We start from the raw sequence: 24,172 nt of genomic DNA, 5'->3' as shown, positions 1-24,172 counted from the left end.
AGGTTGTAGGTAAGTTTATATGTATATATTGATTTGATATTCATATCGATGTCGTGGCAACAAGCCGACAACATCATATTATCGATACGATATCGCGACAAGACCACCACTACTTGACGCTTGATTAACAATGGCGATATACTAAAGAGCCTAATTATTATATGCGGGAAAAATCACAGCACATTTTACACATTAATTACTTGATTCAACACAAAATGGAAGCAGTCTTTCTTAACTTGTCACACTTGGCACTTGCTGATAAAATGTAAGTTAAATTCATTAGTTTCTGTTATCATTATAAAATTAATAGGGAAAAGTTAGATCGGGAATAACCAAAATGTCGAAGAATTTATAAAAAAAAGTCGTTTATTAAATTAGCGGTTAACTAAATTATTATATTAAACAATGAATACCGTTTATTTCTTTGTGACTAGATGTACTGGGAATTGTGGCAGGTACGCTCTCTTCTCTGGTACTTTGGTTTTGTTCCTAAAACAAATAACGAATAATAATCATAGCTGGGCATTAACTCGTTAATCCGTTAATCGTTAATTAACGAAGTTAACATTTTGATTAACGGATTAACTTTTAAGTTAACTTTTAAAAATGTTAACGGACACGTTAACTTCCGTTAATATGCAGAAGTCCGTTAATCGTTAATCCAATGCCTACTATTTACCACACGGCACCACGGCGCGGCGCGAAATACAGGTTCAAACAAGTATGAAACGAAACGTATGACAGCAGTAGAGTGGATGCAGTAAAAAAGTGCATGGAAAAAAAGGTAGAAGATGCCTTAAGACAAGAAGCAGTGGAAAATTTGAAAGACAGAGATAGTTTAAGTGGCGGCGGTGGGAGCAATGCAAGTAACAACGATGATGACGACGAAGACTTTTTCAGTTCTGTCACTCAGTCTAAGGAAAACCCAAAGAGCTCCAACTCTTTACAGAGTAAAGCGCAATGTCCATGGACATGGAATCAAAAGACTCGTTCAACGAACAGATATTCATAAATTTATTCATTAAATACAATACTGCTATACCCTCAAGCGCTGCAGTTGAACGTCTGTTTTCCACGGGTAAAGACATTTTAACACCAAAAAGAGCCTCAGATGAGAACTTCTACATGTCATGAAGGGGAATATGCACCTTATGCCCGACAAAGTACTTTGTTTTATTTCTAACCTGTTAACTTCCAGAACCTAAACCAACAAGTTTTATAAGTTCACTAACGCAACGCAATAAATATGCAATTTCACACATACCTATTAACGGATTAACGATTAACGTTAACTTGCGTTAATTCTTCCGAAATGTAACGTTTTAACGTTTAACGAAGCTAACTTTTTTTGTAGCGGATTAACGATTAACGAAGTTAACTATTTGATTAACGGTGCCCAGCTATGATAATAATTATCATTTAAAGACGAATAAAAATAATAAATTACCTAATAAAAAATATTCACGTTTGGATTATACATAATTGATATCACGTTTTTATTAGCATATAATTAATTAGGTAAGCCACTCACTCAGGCTTGTTCTTTCGCTTAGGAATGTCGAGTATGTCTATGGGGTCTGTGGTGATGACGACAGGTCGCACGGACCCGAAGAAGTCTGTTATGGGCACCTTCTTGGGGTCTCGCTTGAACAGGTCGCTTCTAACGCCCACCGTGGATAGGCACGCGCTCTTAGGACATACTGCCAGCTGGAAATTAGAGAAAAAAAGAACAGATTACAGCTATGTTAAGAGGAAAAAAATTGCCAAAAGTATGGAACTGAAAATAATTAAAATAAACAAAACACTAACATTTTCGTGAATTTTCTGACATGAAATTCCGCGTAATATCACCTAAGAAATCAGAAATCAGAAATCAGAATCATTTATTCAACGTAATTATCATGGATAAACTTGTTGAAGGTCAATGTAACATTTTTGAATTTACGTCATTTCGCAAGGTGTTATGGCTGAGGAGAAGAAATGACAAGAAACTGCAACAGCAACACATCTTTTAAAAACCAATGAGGATATACATTACAAGTTATTTAATAACTAGAGGAACACATTCAATACCAGACATTTTTATCATTTAGGTAGTCATTAATCTTATAATAAGCTTTTTTACATAAAGTAAGCTTCACGTGAGCTTTAAATTTATTTTCTGACAAATTTAAAATATTATCTGGTATTTTATTGTAAAAACGTATACATAACCCCAAAAAAGATGAATTTAATTTACTTAATCTAGAATTTTGAATAGCAATTTTATGTTTATTTCTTGTATTGTAAGTATGCCTTTCACAGTTTCTCGGAAGGAGAGATAAGTTTTTACGTACATACATAATGTTTTCATATATATATTGACTTGCGACCGTCAGTATATTTATTTCTTTAAACAGCTCCCTCAAAGAGTCCCGACAACGCAGCTTATAAATAGCGCGAACTGCTCTTTTTTGAATGATGAAAATAGTTTCTACATCAGCGGCTCGACCCCACAGCAAAATACCGTAAGACATTATGCTGTGGAAGTAGCTGAAGTAGACACGGTCTGATTCATCCCCCTCAGTATTCGTTACGATGTCACTTACACCCCGTACAAGTACGTATAGGTAGCCATACAAGTGCGTATGTTAGTGATACCGTAACGAATACTTAGGGGGATGTTTCAGACCATGATTCAACACGCCATTCCTCTCTTCTCCCCGCCAAATCCTTCACCTCCTGATACGACACCACTTGCACCTTCTCTTTTATTTGTTTCATAAATGTTCACCTAGGTCTACCCCTTACTCTTTTTCCTTCTAGAGATTTTTATAAACAAATCGTGTCGTATCAGGTGGCGAATCATATTTCCTCTCCGGTTCTCTATAGTATTTATTATGGTTCTCATGTTCAGTTAGACATTGTAGATGTGTATTAAATGACTTTGAGCCTTATGACACGACAATAAAGCACTTACAAATTCTGACATGCTCCTTTTGCTATTGGGGTGCACATTCTCTAAGAACTCCAGCACGTAGTAAGTGTATCTGTCGATGATGTACACGCCGATAGCTGAGTCCACATGATGCTAAAATACAAATGCAAATTAAGTAACTTTAAGTACAACAAATAAATATTTCTTTTCCTAACATTTGTGGTAACTTGTCAATTGGCATTTAATTATTTATAAGATTTACATAACATAAACTGCCTATATACATCCCACTGCTGGGCACAGGCCTCCTCTCAATCAGCCGGAGAGGGTATGGAGCATAGCATAAGATTTATTACTTTGTAAATATGGCTCCCCTAATAAAATAAAATAAAAAATAAATATTTCATACTTCTTTACATAGTCTATAATACAATGCTTTGGAAATATGACTAGTAAATATTGTAAAATAGACATTAATACACAGTATACACAGTTGACTATATATAAATAAATATAAAATTACTGTCATTTAAAATATTACTTCATTTAATTATTATTGTTACTTTATAAAATATTACAAGATATCCCTACCAAACAAAGCAATAATGATGGAAATATAAAATATCATTTGAAGGTCAAATAAATCCGTCATACTTACAGATAGAGAATCTTCTCCTACCAAACTGCTAGCCGTGGCAAGAATGTTTGGAGAGTAGAATTTCTCATACATGGATGATGCTTGGCAGGTGTCTATTATAAAGAATATCTCATTATATCTGAAAATAAATATTTGTATATCAACCATAGGAATATGCTAGTATTAATTCAGACTTACTACAATCAAAGTTACTATATATAAGTAATTATATCTCTATATATTTTCATAATGTGAAAAAACTTATTAGCAAATGGGTATATTTCTGAACACAACATAACTTATTTGTGGGAAGAAAATATACAACATTTTTCATAACCAGGCAGTGAATATTTGAGCAAATAAGCATGCATATACATATATGTGATCACTTCATAACACATTCAGATCCACTCAACCTCTTACCTTCTCTTCTGCCACATCTGTTCAAGAGCATCAGCAAGTTCCTGGCTGGTGACCTCTTCTGAGTCCTGGAACTTAAGGAACCCATCTCCACCATGACCGGTGAGGTAGATGAGGATGTTGCTGCCCTCGTCAGTGAGCAGTCTCTTGGATCGTGGCGTGTCTGGTGGTACACGCCCTGTTAACAGGCGAACGAAGTTTTCTACAGTCACCTGTAATGTTAGTAAGATTATTTTGTAGTATAAACTTGTCAAATGAATACACAAAAATTAATATACATTTAGCATTTGAAAGGTTTTACAATAAAAAAAACCTTTTTGATTGTCATACTCACTAGAAGTTAGCACAAAAGCTAGGCACACAAAATGTGTTATATGTGGGACTACATTTTATTTATTAATTTTTATCTTAAGCTGTATTTGCTAATGGTAATGTATTATATTACGTACAACATACATAAGATAGTTGCTGTACAAAAATTCAATAATATATTATGTTGAGAAAGCACACAAATCTTACTTCATATCCTCTGTAGTCTACTTCAACATCATCTCCATACACATTGATCTGCTCATGTGCATTGTTGAAGATGGTTGCCGGGCGCGGGTTGCGGGGGTTGCACGCCATGTCGTCGGATATCATCAGGATGATCTGACTGTCAGGAATGCCTAACCTCTTCACACTCCGGTATATGGATAGAACATTCGCTACATGACGATAATTGAACCAAAAACGCGATGTATCTACCAAAACTGCCCAGTTATTTGTGTGGTTTGACTTTTGAAACTGTTCTGGAATCTAAAAAGTTGAAAATAATTATAAGTTTTCTGGAAATATGATGATAAATATATAAAACGCAAAGGTTAACTTACTTCAACACCTTGAATAGAATGGAAGAGAAATACAATCGAAAATAATATTGTACATAAAAAATTACATGTCCACATTTTGTTCCTCGTTGTTAATATTATACTTTAATTAATTAAATTTGAGAAAATAATATTGATAAGTTATCATTTACTTACTGTCAAACTGACTGACAGCTGTAAACAACCATAGACAATAATATATACTTTTAAAAATCAGTGTTGCTATTTACTTAAGTCGGTAAAGAAAATAGCATAAAGAACTATTTGCACGAGCGTTTAAAAAACCGCTAAGCTGAGTTTGAATAAGTTGCATCCTTTGCCTTGAATGTCTTTAACGATGAAACAATTTTGCAGATGTCAAACGATGGAAAATGTCAAAAAAACAACATAAACAGTGAAAATTTTATTGAATTTATAATTAATTTAAACATGAGCAGCCGTAATCCAAACACACTTATGAGTGTGCCGGACGAGCAATTTGATTATTTATTTAAGATTGTGCTTATTGGTGACTGTGGGACAGGAAAAACGTGTATTGTGCAACGACTGAAATCTGGGAACTTCATAGAAAGGCACGGAAATACTATAGGCGTAGATTTTTCAATGAAAACTTTGATAGTAGACGGGAAAAAGGTCAAGGTAAGTGTTATAATCTAATTAGTGCTTCTGCGCTGCAGTTTTCATGCAGTAGAGTTTCAAGGTAACCTATGATTTTCAGCTTCAAATATGGGATACGGCTGGACAGGAGCGGTTCAGAACGATAACACAAAGCTATTACCGTTCTGCAAACGGTGTCATAATAGGTACGCCCACACACTATTACATACTTTGGCTTATCTTGTATGATTCACATTTGACTAATTTGTTGTATATTGTTCCTCATGGAATTATTCAATTTATAATTTATATTACGCACTTGCAATTTCCCTGTTATTACGCTTCACAGTCTAGATTATAATCAATAGTTTTTACTGTTACATGAAAGATACTTTTTATAACCTAATGTTATAAAACTATTTAACTTTCGCTTCACTGAACTATAGCTACTTTATTAAAAAAGTTTATTGTTACATTTCCAGTGTATGATATAACAAAACGATCAACATTTTTGTCTTTACAAAAATGGATTGAAGAAGTAAGACGGTACACATCGTCCAATGTGATAGTTTCGTTGATCGGTAACAAGTGTGACTTGACAGACCAAAGAGAGGTGGAGCCTGATGAGCCGAAGTCATTCTGCCGTTATGTTCCTGAGATTATGTTTGTTATGGAGACTTCTGCTAAGGACAACACTAATGTTGAAGATACATTCCGTAGTTTAGCTACTGAGTTAAAAGTAAGTTTCTTATTCAATTTAGTCATATAATTTACACTTACTTATAAGTTGTTGTATTCAAAAAAAAATTATCTAGTTTGTAACCAATTGATTGTGAATTCAATCGATAGACATTGTAAGGTTCATTATGAAGTCCATTGTTAGTTTACACTTGACTAGCTATGGTATATTACAGTGTGTCTAGATAGTCAGTAGTTAATGGAAACTTTCACTATATTTTTTGTAACATACTTTTTACGTGGACAGTGTGCTGACATGCCCATATGAGACATCACAGAGCACAGCAGAGAGCAGACTTCTGAAGCTCTTGAACAATAACCATCAATCGTCCACGAATTGCTGTCACTGTAGTCGAAATCAACTGTGAAGCATCACCATCATGTTATTTTTATATTGTTACAGCGACAACATGACAACAGTGAAGGTCCACCGGCAGACTCCGATACGGTTGTTATCGGTGAGAGTCACGCTGTGAGTAGATGTCAACCATGTCGCTCATCCTAGGTCAATTTACTAAAACTGCCTTGTCTTCATTGTCTCTGCCTGAACTCGTCATGATGTTCTATTTAGTTTGTTAGTTTACCTGCTCATTGTATGTAACATGCTACAAAAAAGATGTGTCTTCATACTTGCCATTTACAGCCAGGTGTATAGTCTGGACATACACACTAGCTTGAAATGATAAATATTTAAATATCATTAACAGTATTTTCTTTTTTGTAGACTGTTACATAATTATAGTAGGGACTTGGTACTCAATATTGTTGATGGTGGAGGTGCGACATAGATTCTCGAAGTTGAGTCTCTTAGATATGTGAAGGTCTCATTGTATTAGTTATAGATTAAGTTGTTAAGCATTGAAATTATCTATAGTCAGGCTTACATTGTTAGTGAGTTTAATGCATGGAAAATAATTTAGTATAACACAAAGTTTATAGAAATATTTACATCAATAGGTATTTAAATATATTTTTCTTTTAATGATTTCAAATAAGTTAAATGAATAAATTTCAGATATTTTCGGATATGAAATCTCACTAATTTTTTTTGTACATTTGACCATGTGCAGGTTTTCACACAGTTTAAAACTAACAATTGCCACTACTTTCCATACAATTCAGTCACAAATGTATGTGTTAAATGTTTTCACCTAATTAGCTTTACTAATGTGTGTTTAGCACGCAACACATGACAGATCTGTTTATTTAAGTGCATCTGAGACCACTTGCGTGCAGCTTTAAAACAATCAGCTACTGGTAGGTTAGCTAGGTAATTATTTGTTATTACTTTGTCATCCGTAATAGATATTCTCGATAATTTGTATTTCAACAATATTCAGTCAATTTTGATCATATCACCAGTCTGATACTACGACGAATATAAACGATAAGCGTACGAGATTTTATTATGTACGTAGACGGAAATTCGCTATGTCTATTGGTTGAAGCATGCAATACCTATTTTACCTATTTTTCGAGTCGCGCGATGCGTGTAACACGCGTAACCCACGGCGCAAAGGCTGCATATTTTAATATAATAGATGTTGACAGATTTTCCATACAATATAATATTTTTTACCCATGATAATAATTTCGTTAAGAATAAATTATGAATTTTATATTTTAATTATGTACTTTTTAGCTAGTATTGTTTTTAAACAAAGATAGCTAGGTAAATTTAAGTCGATTAATACAACTAATTCGCTAATATTTCTTTTGAAATTCAAGTTGTTTATGAATGAAAAATACCTTTGTGTTTACTAAAGTAAGAAAAGACGTATAAGGCTAATAGTAAACGGAAGCCAATAAAAAAATGAAACTGATTTTGCAATTGTTTCGCAGCATGGAAACAAGTTTTACAATGTCAATACCTAAATAGGTAACCTATCAAAATTCTTAGCCAGTACTTATCATACAGTCTAGTAGAAAAGAGTAGAATTTAGAATAGACTACTTGACAACCTAGTCACATGAGCTACTTTTTATTAAAAGTCAAAACGAAAAGACATCTTAAAAGTTTGTATGGAAATACTTCTCTGTGACGTCCTCAATAAAAGCGTTCAAACGTCGTACTCATTGTTACTTCATTCATAAATAAAACTCGAAAAAAGTCGAAAAGTAAAATGAGTGATTTTTGATAATCTTAGACTGGCTTCTATTTCTAGATTGGCATTTTATAATTTATTTTTGACCCAGTCAAGTACCCTATTGTCAAGGAATATAGAAAGAACATAGTTCCTACAGCTACAGATGATACATATAGGCGTGTGTGAGTGCTAGTTCTTTCGGCCTTTTTATTGGTCACCAAAGTTCCGTTAAAACCATTTGATTGGTTCTGTGTCCATAGATATTTTATCACTGTTACCAAGAAGATAATAAAGTAATCCGTCTAAATTCTACTTTTTTTGCAAAACTATAATTTAGGTAGATTAAATATTATATTTTGATTGTGTCTAAATAATTTAATTCATTTGCCCTTACCCAGTATGCCCATGTCTAATTATATTATTTTCGCTTTAAGTAAATGATGTATCAGTTTCGATAAACTGTAAATAGTGTAGATATACTATACCACCTACTCGAGACTGATATGAGCCATATGCATTAGTATTCGATGTTGTAACCCTTAAACATTTACTTTATTAAAATAGGACATCTAATCGTTAATATATACTGCTTGTGACGGTGGTGGCAAACGGGTGAAAAGCGGGTAGTTTATAAATTTGATGAATGAAAGACCTTTGTTGCGGGTACAAGCTATACTTTATCGCCGCACTGTGAGAGTACCTATTTTTATGAATATGTTTAAAAATTTATGTACATGGTAAGAGCTATTGCCCAACAGACGTATCTAGATTAAAATGACATAATTATTTCTTGTCTCTTTCGCACTAAGCTGTATACCATTAGAGCGAAAGAGACGAAGAGATACGTATCCCTGGCGATGTACTATACCTATAACCTGCGGTCTTCTAATCATGTGAAACGTTTATTGGACCATAGTTATTCTGTGCAATGGTGCTGCAACACAGCCTAGTCTTCTGCTTAGGGCAGTTGTATGTCTTGGTTTTGGCACCATTATCACAAGCAAAATTAATTATATTTGAGTTTCATGTCCTAATAAATGAAAATACAGGGTGCAAATATAAACTCATGAGAAATTTAACTATGCGACCAAATTTCGTACCCTTTTCGCCAGCCATTAGGCTTTTTCTATCACTGGTTCTATCAAATCAAGCAAGCATTTACACGTGTTTGCCTTTGCTACACTGGTATATGTTGTGTTATATAATATAGTAGTTTATGGTGATATCAATCTGGAATTGTAGTTGTGACGTCCAATATATGTATTATTCAATGTTTAATATTGCGAGTATTTATCGAACGGAGTCTCATATGAATGTAGTTATGTAGATGCCTCGAGGGCCTAAGCCATATTGTAGTATTTCCTATTTATATGAAGTTTAGATTGAATCTCTTGTAAATTTTTATTTTAAATCTAATTTTGTATATCGTGAATCTTGTTTTCTTGTGATATTATCCTCGTAAGCCCTGGGGTCCTCTGAGAAGGACCAAATAATTGTAGTCATAAAGGCCGAAGGTTTTGAAATAGTTTGTTCTAATAATCAACGAAGGTACTTTTAAAAGTACCAAAACTTTGCCTGTCAATTTAATTCAAACCTTTGCGCCGATTGAGAAAAAAAGTATTTTGTCTATGAACTAGTTCATTCAATTTCGTGAATAGGTGGCTTTAATAAAAAAGAAATATGTATCACTTGTCGTAATTTGTCATTTTATTGGTAAAGATGGCGCGCACACGGCGACGAGGTAAAAAAAAAATCAAGTTAATAATCGAATTTGGTAGTTTTTCATACACATTATTTTCAGAAATCGCAGGTAAGATAATAATCAACAACATGACATAGTTATTTTATCAATTTTGTATCGATATCGTTAGCAATATGAAAGCAAACTTTTTTAGTCCTTTGCAAGGGACTTTAGGTGTCATGTCCGGATATTTTTCAAAAAGTTTTTTAAATTGTTATATGTGATTAAATCATACCGATATAGACTGACTTGCTTACGTGATCTTATGATTAAAAAAAACTACCGTCTTCATTTTATTTCCTTTTTCCTTCTAATGATGATCTAAACTGACACCATGAATTTTTTTTTCCTAATAATATAAACCTAATGTACTTCGAGAGGGACTAATCACAAACTACATCATAAAAACTAAAACTCGTTACTTATTTTATATTTAAATATGTAAGTATATACACATATTTATGACGTACAAATAGGTATGTATGTTAATGAAAAAATACATAACCCTTTATAATAATAATATTTTTCAAATTTTACTAAAAGTAGTGACTCAAACCGGGAGTCCTTCTGGAAGAACTAAAAAAAAAACGTATTTTTTTCAAAAATGTCTTCTATTCATCCTTACATAGGTCTCCACTTAATTTAAACCCGATCGGATAACTCTAACACTTTAAAATTTGTACTTGAAGTGCTCGGCCTTTACGACTACAAAAATTTGGTCCTTTTCAAGGTACCGCCGTCGTTTATTACTTCGAAATCGTAATTATGCTTCGGCGTTACGAGGTTATTACTGATAAGAAAATTTTATCAGATCTAAAACGAAATTGATTTTACTTATTGATTTATTGTAATCTTTTAATTATGTAACACAGTGCTATAATTTGTAAGATATATTTAGTTTAGATGTATTATTTTTATGGAATTTTTTTCCTTAATAAATCTTGTTATAAAAGCTTCTTCTTTTCTTGTCTCTGGTGGGTTGTAAGGTCGTGTTTTCGTCCACTGACATACCATAAACAAATAGACTCAGTCGCTAAGAAATTTTTCTAAAAAAAAGGGGTCCGAAACGTATTGTAAATGCGTACGTATAGGTTATGTAGAGAGTATAAATTCGTTTCCTCAAATTAATATATTATGGCTGTTAAAATAAAGAGCAATATCTGTTGTACAGTGTCTGTCGTCATTACGCCTACTACGACTAAATTCGATCTTGACACCCTATTGTAGTGAGTGACAAGAAGATCCACGGACACTATTTACAGAGATTGGTAGTCTATTTGTTTATATACGAGGTCAATGTTATCGTCTAAAAAAAACTGACGCTGCGGTTCTTGGTGTCACTTATGATGATGTCGAGTTGTTTGGTGACGTGGATGCCAGATATCCAGCCGAATTTGCCGGGCTCGGAGCCCATTCTACCGAACGCGCGGACATAGTGCCCATTTGGCTTGAACACTTGCACCCTGCAGTTACCAGAATCACCGACGAGGATGAAGCCCATAGGGTCAACTGCAAGGACTTCCGGCTGGCGGAATTGCCCTTTTCTCGGTCCTACAAATATAAATATTATTTATTGCACACGACACGAAACCATTTAAACCTACAATAGATATTACAGTACAATTAGCGGACTTATAGTAGGTAATTTCTTCCTGATGACCAGTGGCAGGAATTAGTTAAACCACACGCTATGATGGCCGTTTTGACTTTATCTAGCTCAACATAGGGGTAAGCAGAGACTATAGAATTCCATTTGCTTCGATCCTGACACACTTCTCTTGCTTCCTCCACATTCGTCAATCTCTTCATACACGCACGCCGGTGCAGAGTAGATCGTACTAAATCTTTTCTAAGAACATCTCCAATTTGGTCAATGTAAGTCCTTCTAGGTCTTCCTCTACCAGCCCTACCATCATCGTATTAATTTAACTAATACGTTAAAGGAGCAAATAGCGGTACTTAATTGTGTTCATGAAGTTTAGTATTAATTTATAGCTATATTGACGGGGCGAATTGCTGTACTTCATTATATCAAAACGGCCATCTAAGTGTGCCGCTAATTTAGTATAAAGTTAGGTGCGCGATCATATGAATCACTTGGTTATCCGACTAAGTAAGATGATTCCGTGCTTCCGAAGGCGTGTTAAGCCGTTCCCGGGGAATGATTTCAGTACTTTTGACACTAAATCGGTAGGTACTGGCCTGTTACATTCCTATTAGGGACGGTACTGAAAAGTATCGGCGCCCGAAGAACGTATTATACGATTCCGACGACCCGATTACTCTAGCCATACCTCTACAGCCAAACAGCTCGCGACACCAAACACTTCAGGACCCCGATACCGACCCCGCCGGCGTGGTCGACGATTTCCCTCATTCAGCGCTTATCGCTATCAAATTTTTTAATTAATTCTTTCAAATAGTTTTCCTCTCAGACGACGCCCTGAGCCGAGGTTCGCGCCCAACTGGGCACCCTCAGGCCTGTTGTCTTAAACGTTGTAGCGGGTGAGAGCCTTCAGCGCTCCCCATTTGTCCGGCCAAGTAATTAATGCCATCTGTGGCAAATCTACAATAAGTCACGTCAAAAAAAAAGGTACTGGCCTGTACCGGCTAAGAATCTCGAAGTTCGGCGTCTGAATCCGATTCCCATTGGAAGTGTCAATTGATACAAATTAGTAAATGGAATTCCATAGTCTCTGCTTACCATGGCGGGAAATAGGCGTGAGTTTATGTATGTAGGTATAGTAAGAAATATTATTTCTTTAAAGATATACTCGTATAAGAGATACCTACCTACAGCGCCGAATTCGATTATTTTGCTCTTGTCCTGTTTATTGTAGATCTTTACTCTGCGGTTTCCACTATCGAGGACCACGACGCGATCTCCAGTGATCGCCACGCCGGTGGGGTTGTTCAGTTCCGTACACAACACCTCCTTATTCTCCCAAACAGTAGATGTGTTTACTGCTTGCATTTTGTTCACCACTCCTATTTGGTCCACGTATTTTCCGTCGGGTTGGAGAATCTGGAAGGGACATTAGATATTGGGTCTACCCACGAGTTTACTTGTCGGCTGCTTTCCAAATACTAAGATTTTGAAAAGTCAAATAAACAGGTAGTCTAAAAAGGCCACAATGAATAAGTCGTCAGTGAATTCATCTAGAAAGAGTAAAAAGCATTATTCCAAATTGGCATTTGCGCACGTAAAAGTAAGTGCGCAATAACAACAAATGTTAAATAGCAATATTTTATCTTTTCAAGTCATTAAGTAGACGAACATACCTATCCTTGCCACTTTTCAATGGGGTTTAGCTGTAACTTTGATAAGACACGAGAGTTATTCTAGTAATTCCCGTGATCATGGCACTTGCAAAAAAGTTGAAATATCGGGAGTATCGTATTCCTGATTTTAACGCGGTATGATTCCGGTAATATGTGTTTGAATTATTCTAATAAATCTGGAAATGTCTAAATAGATTCAAAACCCAGGTTGGCCGAAGTAGACCTAACCTGTCCAGATAGGGTTTTCAGAATAAATCGGATCTCACGCTGTGAATGTGGTACTACTACAGACTATGGCCCACTTGACTCTTGATTCTCTTACCTGCACTCTATCATTGCCAGTGTCGACAACGTACAGATGATTGTTGTTCTTATCAGTTGCTATGCCCTCTGGAGAACGGAACATTCCGGGCCTGCTGCCCTTCTGACCGATAGACCTTAGGTACCCCCCCTCCTTGGAGAATACGTGGACGCAGTGCTTCCATTTATCTAAAAACAAATCACTCATGAGCGTTGAGTCAACTGCAGCTGATGTAGGGGGGAATTATACCCTAATTTTAAGTTGTTTGTGTCATTTTCTTATCCGGCGAAAAGGAAAGGGACGGGTAATCGACAAGCTTAAAATTTATGGAACACACGTCAATTTTAAGCGCAAATCTAAAGCAACTGTCTAAAAATTTTACACTGGCCAATAACCCGACAGAATTATGTTGACAGCACACGTCAAATGGTTTGCATACCAGCGAGATACCTTTTTGATTCACCCGGGTTATCCATTCATTTACTCGTTCTTTCTAAAATTAAAAGCTGTCAATCATCCGTCCCTTTCCTTTTCGGTGGATAAGAAAATGACAGGTATAACTTAAAATAAAATTAGACGGCGTCTGCAGGAATTAGCACCAATACCTATAAAGTCTATTTTATTCTTAGTTAAATCAATAAGCAATTTGAAATAAGAATTTGATAAGTACCTGTTCTTATTTTATGAAGTAATGCTTGCTACACACTGCTTGGAAGCGGGCCGGTGTAGGATTAAAAATGAAGCCGTAAGAAAATTCCGACGATCCGTCCCGCTTTGTGTACAAGCTTTAATTAGGTTACGTATTAATTTACCAGTAACATAAATCTCCCCACTGCTCTTCATGAAGGCAATATGCACTGGGTACAGCATTTCCTCATAGGTGAGCCGCGAAACGATTCGAGCCTGTGAGCGCTCCACCACAAGCACGCAGTGGGAGTCCATGCCGCACACGTAGAGATGGTTGTCCCAGGGCCCGATGCCGACCCCGCCGGGCCGAGACGTTTTACGCCACACGTAGTGAGGTAAGAAGTTGCGGGACCTGGACAGAATATAGAGGTTAACAGGCCTCTCGACCTAGCAGAGAATGGATAATGCTACTGCCCATAAACTATACTATTTCAAGTCTTGTTTTAATAATAAATCTTGCAGAGAAACATTTTACAATGATGGAGGACTCTGAACTTGACTATGGTTGCTGGTCGGTTATTGACCTCACAACCCAGTCGAGAGAAAAAGAAGTAGATACCTACATAATTCGGATATCTCCGAATTCTTCGATAATTCGAAAATCGTCTAATTTCATGAAAGAGTTACTGTATAGACGACCTGCCCTGAGAAAGAATACCAGTACGCTCAATTCAAGCAAGTTTTTAATTATTAATTAAGTTAGACACCTATACAACATTATACTATTAGGGCTATAACTCATCGAGGCAGCATGGCAACTTCGCCGGCGACTATCAAACAATTCAAATTGAAATATAAGGCAAGTAAGTCGCTTGGCGACACTTTCACAACACTTTAGCAAGCCTATTCAATACAAACTGTTTGGCGACTTTGCCGGCGACGCGACCTTGGCGTCTCGGTGAGTTATGCAATAATTTCAAATTACTGCAATTGACTGCCGAAGCTTTGATTTTCCCTTTGCTTTGAACTCACCTATAATGAAGGACCAAGCTGTCTTCGCTCTCCAGCGGTTCATTCTGCCTGCCACACTCGGGTAGCGGATCATCAGACTCCGCATCAACGGGTGTCAACGAATCTTGTTCTATTCGGAAGTTCTCTTTGTCAAACACGAATCTTTCCACGTCCCATTTCGACACATCCGACAGAATTTGCAACGCATTTTGATGTAGGTTTATGAACGTTGTCACCTTATACAGAACATAAACAATAATATCATAGGATCACGATAATATACCAAATAGGGTAGCCAGAGGTACATCCATCACAAGATGAGTCAAGTACCTACGTCTCACCGAGTTTACTGATAGACCAACGTGTAGCGTGGTGAGCCGTTCCGCCATCTATAATGGGCGAGCCAAATGTGTTAGTGAAAACTGCACTTAAGATAAATTAATAACTCATTGGTGCACGGTACCGGGGTTCGATCCGGCCATCGTTTGAGAGGCAAGCCGATGAACCACTGAGATCTTAAACAGTAAATTATTGTTAATTATTATTTCGTATGGCAAACAAAAATAAAATATCCTGCGTGGATAATATATCCAGCTTAAGCTCCCAATGCAGCTCGGCTATGCCACCGAACTAACTAATAAGTATTATTAGTTAATAATACAGGGTGTTAGTGACATCGTAACGAAAACTGAGGGGTGGTTCAGGCCATGATTCTGAGTTGATATCAAGTAGAAATTTCCGTCGCAAAAGTATGGATTGGAAAATAATTAAAAAGAAAAGAAAAATTTTCATGAATTTTTTGACACGAAATTCCACTTGATATCAACTCAGAATTATGGTCTGAACTATCCCCCTCAGTATTCGTTACGGTGTCACTAACACCCATACCTACTTATATGGCTACCGTATGTACTTGTACGGGGTGTAGGTAAGTGTCATCGTAACGAATACTGAGAGGGATGATTTATCTGATTATTCTGAGTTAATATCAAGTGGAATTTTCCATCGCAAAAGTATAGAATTGAAAATAATTTTAAAAAACTAAAAAAAAATCATGAATTTTGCGACGGAAAATTCCACTTGATTTTAACTCAGAATCATGGTCTGAATCAACCCCCTCAGTATTCGTTACGATGTCACTAACACCCAGTATATTATTGAGGAATACTTTCTGTCTGAATAATTAAAACACATAATAACGGGTTCTTACCAAGTTTAAAGGGATATGAGACTCTCGATACTCATCCCTAAATAAATAAAATCATGGCACTTGCAACAGTGTCGAAATATCGGGAGTTTCATATCCCCGCTTTAAACACGGTAAGAACCCATTATTATAATGTTTTAATTATGATAATAACCGCGTAAACTTAAAACAATGTACTTTCTGTCTGAACTAAAGACTGCGCATTTCAAAGTTTCATTTACTTAGGTAGATAATAGTTTTCTACTGATATAAATAAATCAGTACTATCTATAATCACTAAGTCTATACGTCTTGAAGACGTCAAGCTTATAACACCACTGGACCCGTAATCTGTATTTATGTCAGTATTTTCCTGATTGATAAGATTTGTTTTCCTTTGCACATTAGATCATGTGTCTCACTTTTGGCAAACATTCAAAACATGCAAAAGGAAGCAGAGAAAGTTACAATTCAGGGTGTTAGTGACATCGTAACGAAAACTTTGAGGGATGATTCAGACCATGATTCTCAGTTGATATCAAGTAGAATTTCCCGTCGCAAAAATACGGAACTGAAAATAATTAAAGATAGGAAATTCCACTTATGATATCAACTCAGAATCATGGTCTGAATCATCCACCTCAGTAGTCGTTACGGTGTCACTAACACCCATACCTACGTGTATGGCTACCTGTATGTACTTGTACGGGGTGTAAGTGACATCGTAACGAATACTGAGGCGAATGATTCAGCTCATTATTCCGAGTTAATATCAAGTGGACGGAAAATTCCACTTGATCTTAACTCACAATCATGGTCTGAATCATCCCCCTCAGTATCCGTTACGATGTCACTACCACGATGTATACAGATTTTGATGCGGTTTTTTTATAGATAGAGTGATTCAAGAGGAAGGTTTAAATAGTAAGTAGGAGAAATACTGTTATTTTTGAATAACAGTATTTCTCCTACTTACTATTACTGTTGTTTTTAATGTGATGTCGTAAATAATTTCATTTTTTCCTCAGCATTGCACCCGAGCGAAGCCGGGGCGGGTTGCTAGTAATTACTAATTTGTAGATGGTATGTACACTGTAATTGTCATATATAAGTCTTAATTTTAATACCTAATTGTCTTAGTTGTTAATGTTTTGATGATGATGTAGTAGTACTTAATAAATAAATAAATAAACATTACAATGTAAATCACGGGTTCGTCGAACGCCTATTGAAAACCTACGCCAATATACTGACCTGTACTTTATCTTTACTGTCATCTTTGTTAGCCATAGATTTTGATGCAACTGCTTTGGTGTCATCTAAAGTATTCCTCAAGGCTAAAGCAGACAAATCTCCATTTTTCTGCAGATTCGAAGCCTCCCGAAGCAGGCTGTTCTTAGTATCAATTATTGCGTTTATTTTTTCATCAGCGGCAAGGTTTATTTGTTCTACTATACGTTCACAACGATCCTGTGAAAAATATTCAATTTAGGTAATCATTATAATTACCTCGTCTGTAATGGATCAATAACTTGACGAATTACACTTTGAACCTGAATAGGTAGATATTATTATTATGTTTGTAGAGCTTAATGACCAGTTTTTTATGAACCAAAACAAATGCTACATACTTCCTAGGATAATACCGGGTTCACAGAATAAATGTAAGACTAAAGAAGTATCTAATAAGTACATTAAATACCTACCTTAAAGTGTTCGATTTTGTGTTCAAGCCTTCCAGCAGCAGAGTCGAGTTGTTTAAGAATCGACCCCATTTGCGTCCTTAAGTCATCTAAATGTTGTGACCAGCACAACCTACAGAAACTCTGAAATAGGTACCAATTTTAAAGGTTAGGTCTTAGAGTAGAGTTTACCTATATTCTAAGGGTGAGGTAGTGTCAAATTACTAACATAAGTGTACAGACTTAGTAAGGCACTGATAGGACAAGTGGACTATGTTTTTAGGTAGGTTACCAGAAGTACGCCAGAGTACAACTCCTGCTAATCAACTAGAAAAGACACATGTAAAAAGAGCGTACAATAAAATTGTTTAATCACAATAAGTCGCGACAGGATGGAAGGATTGAATACCCAATAACTTTACTAGTTCGGGTCCCAGTTGGGTACGGATGGGGTTATGCGAGATGAGGGGCCTATAGATAGGTATGTGACTTATAGTAGACTTGACGCATATGGCATTAACTACTTGGCCGGTCAAATGAGGAGCGCTGAGGGTCCTCATCGTAAAACAACAGGTCGGTACGTGCGACCCCGTTGGGGTTGAGACATTAAAGACTATATCGTGAAGTGACTACATTTCGTTTCACGTAGATCTTATATTGACTTGATCGCAAAATGACTGCCTTCACAGCTTGGTTGACCACATTGTAAAATGACAATACAATCAAGTGCGAAATATCGAGTATAGGTAGTAACACAGGCATAGAATAAGCAGAACTACCTACCTAAGTAATGATGGTTAAATTAGGCAGCCCTCAGACGTCACACACACAGTTGCACGTGTACGATTATGTCAATGTGTAGTGTCTGTGTAAAACTAGGATGTTTGTATAAAGTGTTCGGGGTATGACACAGGTTATAGAATTGTGGTGATTTCTTACCATTTTACAATGCTGGCAAGCCGAAATATCGCTACTATCACACATGGTCTTACAGTACGAACACCTGACTCCTCCAGCATGCAACTCCACGTGTTGTGTCGGTGTTGTCGGAGTGCCGGGAGACGCCGGCACACTCTTGTTCTCACCATTCACTCCAAACATCTCCAGCAAGGAGTCTATATATAGGTTTGAAGGTAAATCTTTGACGAAATTAGCTCCCTTGACTTGGATCTTCACTCTACATGTAGGACATTCGATTATTGGTTTATCTGAAAATTAGCAAAGGCAATAAGTACCTACTATTAACACAAGTAGGTACTGGCACATAACAGTAGTTGGTGGAGTTCGTAGCTTGGAGCCATTGCTTTTTTATTTATTTTTTCAGGTGACCACCACCAGCCAGGTGGTCGGATGACATTGTGAGGTACGTCGGAAAGCAATGGATGAGATTTGCACAGGACCGGAAAGGTTGGCGTGAAAAAGAGGAGGCCTATTACCCAGCAGTGGGTGAACACAGGCTGAGAGATAGATAGATTTAGGTGACCAACAGCTTATTAACTTTTAGACAGGAACAAGGACTAAAAACAGAACTTAAACCAATTACAGGTCCCTCTAACATACGTATACATGGTGAAAAGCAGGCTACGAGGTATTCACAAAGTATATCAGAAAAAAATAAATGAAAAAGATATCCGTGTTATCTACAAATCTTCAGATATTTAGTTAGGTATATACATATAAGTACCTTACCCCCTCCGGTTGATTGAGGGGAGGCCTGTGCCCAGCAGTGGGACGTATATAGGCAGTTTATGTATATATGTGTGTAAGTAGGTACCTACGTAGGTAAATTATGCGACTTGTCCTATAAATATTTAGGCATTTTGCCCGATATATTAAAGAGAATTCCGAATTCCTACTATGTTTAGTTGGACTTGCAACCACTCTTGTGGAAATGAAAATAGGTAAGTTAGTATCCACGTAGCTATAAATTGGGAAAAACAATCTGGATCTAGCGTTCTCTGACCTGTAATGTAGACTAGTAAGCAAGCCATGCAGAAGGTGTGTTGGCACGGCAACATCTTGGGATTGTACATCACCTCCAGACACAGCGAGCATTGCACCAACTCTTTGATACCTCCTGCAGATAACCTGAAAAGGAGGAACCTACCTGAAGTAAAACATGCTTAAACAGAGTACTCAGATTAAGCGGGAATTCTGAACTGAGTTTGGTAAATAGGTACGTCGAAAGTAGATAGGTCCGTACGTAGGTACTATTACCGTTCTATAACATATGTAAATCCACTTTTACACAAAGATTATCCCTTATAATGTTATTTCCGTTTAACAGATTATTTTAGATATTTCATTTGATACGATGGTTTGGACACGTGTTGGGATAGAGGAAATTAAATTACGAAAACTGTGAACAAGGCGAAGATTGGTAGGAGGGCTAGCAGAAAAAGATCTGTAGAAAGAGGTAAGTACATTGAAATAAAAAAGTTTAATACAATCTACTCAGAATCGGCGCGCGTATAAAAATGATCACAGAATGTTTAGGAAACAACAGAGAAGTTTGTTAAGATCGAAGCAAATTGAAATCCAGTTTGCTTATCCCGGTGGGAAAGAAGCGTGAGTTTATGTATGTTTTAGTCTAATCCCACACGGAATTATGATAAGGACAAATTTTAATATAGGTACATGATAGTAATTTTACCTTTTAGTCTTCAGGTCTGCTTGCGCACCCCTGGAACTGGCAGCATTGGGCCGGAAATGTGTCTGCGTGGGTTGCACGGGAGCGGTCGCCGGCGTCTTTGGACTCTTAGGCTCATCAGCCCTCTTTTCCCCACTCCACCGTTTCAAAACAAAAGACAACCCCGGCTTTTTCTTCAATTTCTCCGCCATTGTAAGACCTTGTCCGACCGTCGTATACTGCGCTCAAACACCTTAATCAACAATAACTTCTGCTATCTTACAGTCGCCGATTTTCAAGGGCCGATTAGATTACCAAGTAAGTAATTCTTTGATTGGGAGTATGTATTGATAAGATTAATTATAGTTAATGAGTTATTTTCTTGAAGATAATTGTGGATCTTATCTACTTCATGCGCAAATAAATAAATAGAAAATGTGATAGAAGGTACGTAATTCCCAGAGATCTATCTATCATCTGCAGATACTTAAACCTATTGCGTATCTTAGATAGGTACCTATATTGCGGGAAATTGTTAGTCATTCAGAAAGAACAGGGTTATCTTACTCAGCCTAATATTTTTTTTATTATAGGAGGACCAACAGTTTTCAAAAACAAATTATAGACTGAAATAACAACCTCGGAACCAGTTAAAGGTTATCACAAATAGAACTGTTCCAATAATAAGAATTGTTATACAAAATTGTTATAAAAATAAAGTGTTGAGTCTTGAAAGTAAGCAACTTCAGTACCGTCTACTCTGAACCGGCATGCGTGTATGAAACGGTTGACGAATGTGAAGCAAGCGTGTCAAGATCGAAGCAAATGAGATTCCATTATTTCTGCTTACCCCGGTGGGAAATCGGCGTGAATTTATGTATTTAGGTATATACTTATTTTCGTTGGGAAACTTGAGGCCTTGTGTAGGTGCGGCTTTGGGTATAGGTTGTCGAATTTCAAAAATTACAGGGACGCGATGGGGCCGGTTTTACACTTAATTGTACCGTTTTTGAGTCGCTTGCCTTCTTTAAAGTATGATCACATACTCGACTATTCATTAGTTGTAAGGACAGCTTGTAAGTATATTGTAGATATTATGTTTGTGCTAAATATGTGAAAGTTATAAAGAAAATCCGCAAAAGTTAGGTAGATATTTCTATGTAAATGTTTACGAAGTGCATGAAACAGTTCTAATGTATTAAATCCATTCAGTTAAAGAAGATTATAATCCTTCGACTTTTACGACAATACTAAATTAATATACAGGTGAACTTATTAGAATTATCAATGACTGTAATTACTTATTATCCTATTTTATACCCTACCTATTTACAAGTATGTAGTAGGTATTCGCAAAATTATTTTGGCAGACATTTCATTTGAGATTTGGCATCGGCTTTACGTTGTGTCCGGGAAATGATAAAATATTGCGCTTTCTCCAAAACATATGTACAGAGGCTATATTGTTTCGATGTTCTTATTGACCTACAAGCTCTCCAGGTCAACCTGTGACCGATATTCTCAGGAGGTTTGTCCATAAAGTATCGTAAACATTTATTTAAAATGCTTACTGTTATAATCTTACTTATGTGATTCTTAATGCAATGAGAAAGAGGCGTAAGGTTGTAAAAAAGTATTATGAGCATACTTGCTGCCTACAGGCATAGAATAAGGAGTAATACTACGTATAGAACGGCAACTCTCCGCTCCCCACTGGCGGCTGAGCTAGGTTTACCTCACCCCCTCGGTCTTACTTTAGTCTTCAATCGTGTGGCCGTTAGACGTCACTCACACAGATGCGCGTGTACGATAATGTCTACGTGTAGTATCTGTGTAAAATGAGGTGTTTTGTTTAAAGTGACCGGAGTGTGCTACAGGTAGATATAACTGCGACTAGGGGGCTAAAGAAAATACTAAGATGTAATGTAATATTTAAGTAAGTAGGCAATTAAAGTAAGTAGTTGGTACCAACGCCAATCAATTACCATCTCAGCTTTATGACATTTGCAAGTACTTTCAGTGACCACTTGTGGTTTTGTTTCCCTCATTGCTTTCTCTCTCTCTTTATTTAAGAGCTGCGATCTTGTCGGTGGAGTAATCGCCATTCCCCTCTTCTTCCCGCCAAATCTTTCACCTCCTGATACGACACGACCTGCACCTTTTCTTTTATTTGTTTCAATAACAAATGGTGCAGTGTTTTGTTTGTTTTGTTTTGCTTGCTTGCATAAGTTTGTATAATTTCAAATTGTAACGTAAATTCTTAATTACCTATAAAGTTTATAATACAATAACAGTGGCGGTCAATAACCGTGTTATGCAAAGGCTATCCGGCATAACAGGTAACAGGTTCATTGGCAATTACTTATACTGTATTTATTACAAGTCTGCCGCTGCAAAGTACGGGATACTTCTTGTTTTATTTTGCAAATTATTTTTTAATATTTTTTTTTATTACTTGATAAAACTGTGTGGTAGAAGTTGGAGATGGGCTTCTAAGTTATAAAAACCCTTTCTCTGAATATCAAAAGAAGCTCAAGAAAGTCTCACAAAGTTGTCTGAGGGCAAATTTTGTCTCTACTCTACCAAATCATATCATATTCTTAATCCAATTAACTTAATCGGATGAAACTTAGAGCACCGGAAGCCCCGGAAGTCAATCTCATTGGCTTTTTTCTAGATTCTTTTGTCTTTCGGTTCAAACATACATTCAAAAAAATATTCATTCGTCAATTATAAGTACACTATAAGGAAAATATATTAGAAAGTAGGCCATTGACAAGAGACGCAAAAAAAATTGCAAATTAAAAATAACAATTGTATATTTCAAGGGTCACCGACTAGGTTGAAAGTAAAATACCTAATTTATTATTTATTTATTTATTTATTTATTATTATTAAGCCTTAAATATAACATTATTTTAAATGCAATGTAATATAATAATATATCTGCATGTACCGAATATTCACTTAAATTGGCATTGAAATCTAGTCGTTTCATCTTTACTGAAGATTAGCTAAACGTGACAGGACTAGGCAAGTACATGACAAATGTACATACCATACCTACTGGAAAACGTACCGCTAAACAAGTGTGCGATTTTATCAAACCCGTTTGTTTTTTTATACAAAATCTGTAAAAACAAATAGTAAAGTCTCCTAGTATAGTACCTATTAGTGGTGGCTTGATTCTAGCAAGTATTCGTAACCAGTCTATGATCATCGCCAGATCATCGCGCAATGAAGCAGTCGTGGAGTAGGTACCACATATCCCATGCATACGGTCATGAGCACTATAAAATATTATGTAGATATACACTTTAGTACCATGTCACATTAACTTTTTTTAACAAATTGAACTGTAAGTCTCAATAAATGCCAAATATGTTAATGCGACAGGGTTCTAAAAGCCATGTACGCATCAACCGCCACCCAGTAGTCAACTATTGGCT

At 36.2% G+C, this 24,172-nt stretch overlaps 3 protein-coding genes across 4 annotated transcripts; 1 reads left to right on the top strand and 2 right to left on the bottom strand.

Moving 5' to 3' along the window:
* Positions 1–354: 354 nt before the first annotated feature.
* Positions 355–5,010, bottom strand: LOC126374748 (putative GPI-anchor transamidase). The gene is made up of 7 exons (XM_050021488.1): positions 4,847–5,010; positions 4,494–4,772; positions 3,978–4,186; positions 3,576–3,693; positions 2,960–3,070; positions 1,532–1,707; positions 355–489 (listed from the first exon to the last, which is right to left on the bottom strand). The coding sequence occupies exons 1-7, from the start codon at positions 4,919–4,921 to the stop codon at positions 417–419; spliced, it is 1,041 nt and encodes a 346-aa protein (XP_049877445.1). The 5' UTR covers positions 4,922–5,010; the 3' UTR covers positions 355–416.
* A 188-nt stretch (positions 5,011–5,198) lies between these two features.
* LOC126374562 (ras-related protein Rab-43) lies at positions 5,199–9,195 on the top strand. The gene is made up of 4 exons (XM_050021230.1): positions 5,199–5,482; positions 5,562–5,646; positions 5,923–6,179; positions 6,582–9,195. Exons 1-4 carry the CDS (start codon positions 5,273–5,275, stop codon positions 6,681–6,683), a joined length of 654 nt encoding a protein of 217 aa, XP_049877187.1. The 5' UTR covers positions 5,199–5,272; the 3' UTR covers positions 6,684–9,195.
* A 516-nt stretch (positions 9,196–9,711) lies between these two features.
* Positions 9,712–21,043, bottom strand: LOC126374560 (tripartite motif-containing protein 3-like). Of its 2 annotated transcripts, XM_050021226.1 has the most exons (10): positions 20,748–21,041; positions 20,058–20,182; positions 19,034–19,302; positions 18,119–18,238; positions 17,667–17,882; positions 15,248–15,462; positions 14,401–14,627; positions 13,610–13,776; positions 12,799–13,030; positions 9,712–11,556 (listed from the first exon to the last, which is right to left on the bottom strand). In XM_050021226.1, the coding sequence occupies exons 1-10, from the start codon at positions 20,933–20,935 to the stop codon at positions 11,312–11,314; spliced, it is 2,004 nt and encodes a 667-aa protein (XP_049877183.1). In that variant the 5' UTR covers positions 20,936–21,041; the 3' UTR covers positions 9,712–11,311. The 2 variants fall into 2 exon arrangements, with proteins under 2 accessions (XP_049877183.1, XP_049877184.1); XM_050021227.1 differs by lacking the exon at positions 18,119–18,238 and having other exon boundaries at positions 20,748–21,043.
* Between the last annotated feature and the right edge of the window lie 3,129 nt (positions 21,044–24,172).

This window comes from Pectinophora gossypiella, chromosome 17 (genome assembly GCF_024362695.1).
Source record: "Pectinophora gossypiella chromosome 17, ilPecGoss1.1, whole genome shotgun sequence".
Classification (NCBI taxonomy): Eukaryota; Metazoa; Arthropoda; class Insecta; order Lepidoptera; family Gelechiidae; genus Pectinophora; species Pectinophora gossypiella.
This window is presented reverse-complemented; position numbering and strand designations above follow the sequence as displayed.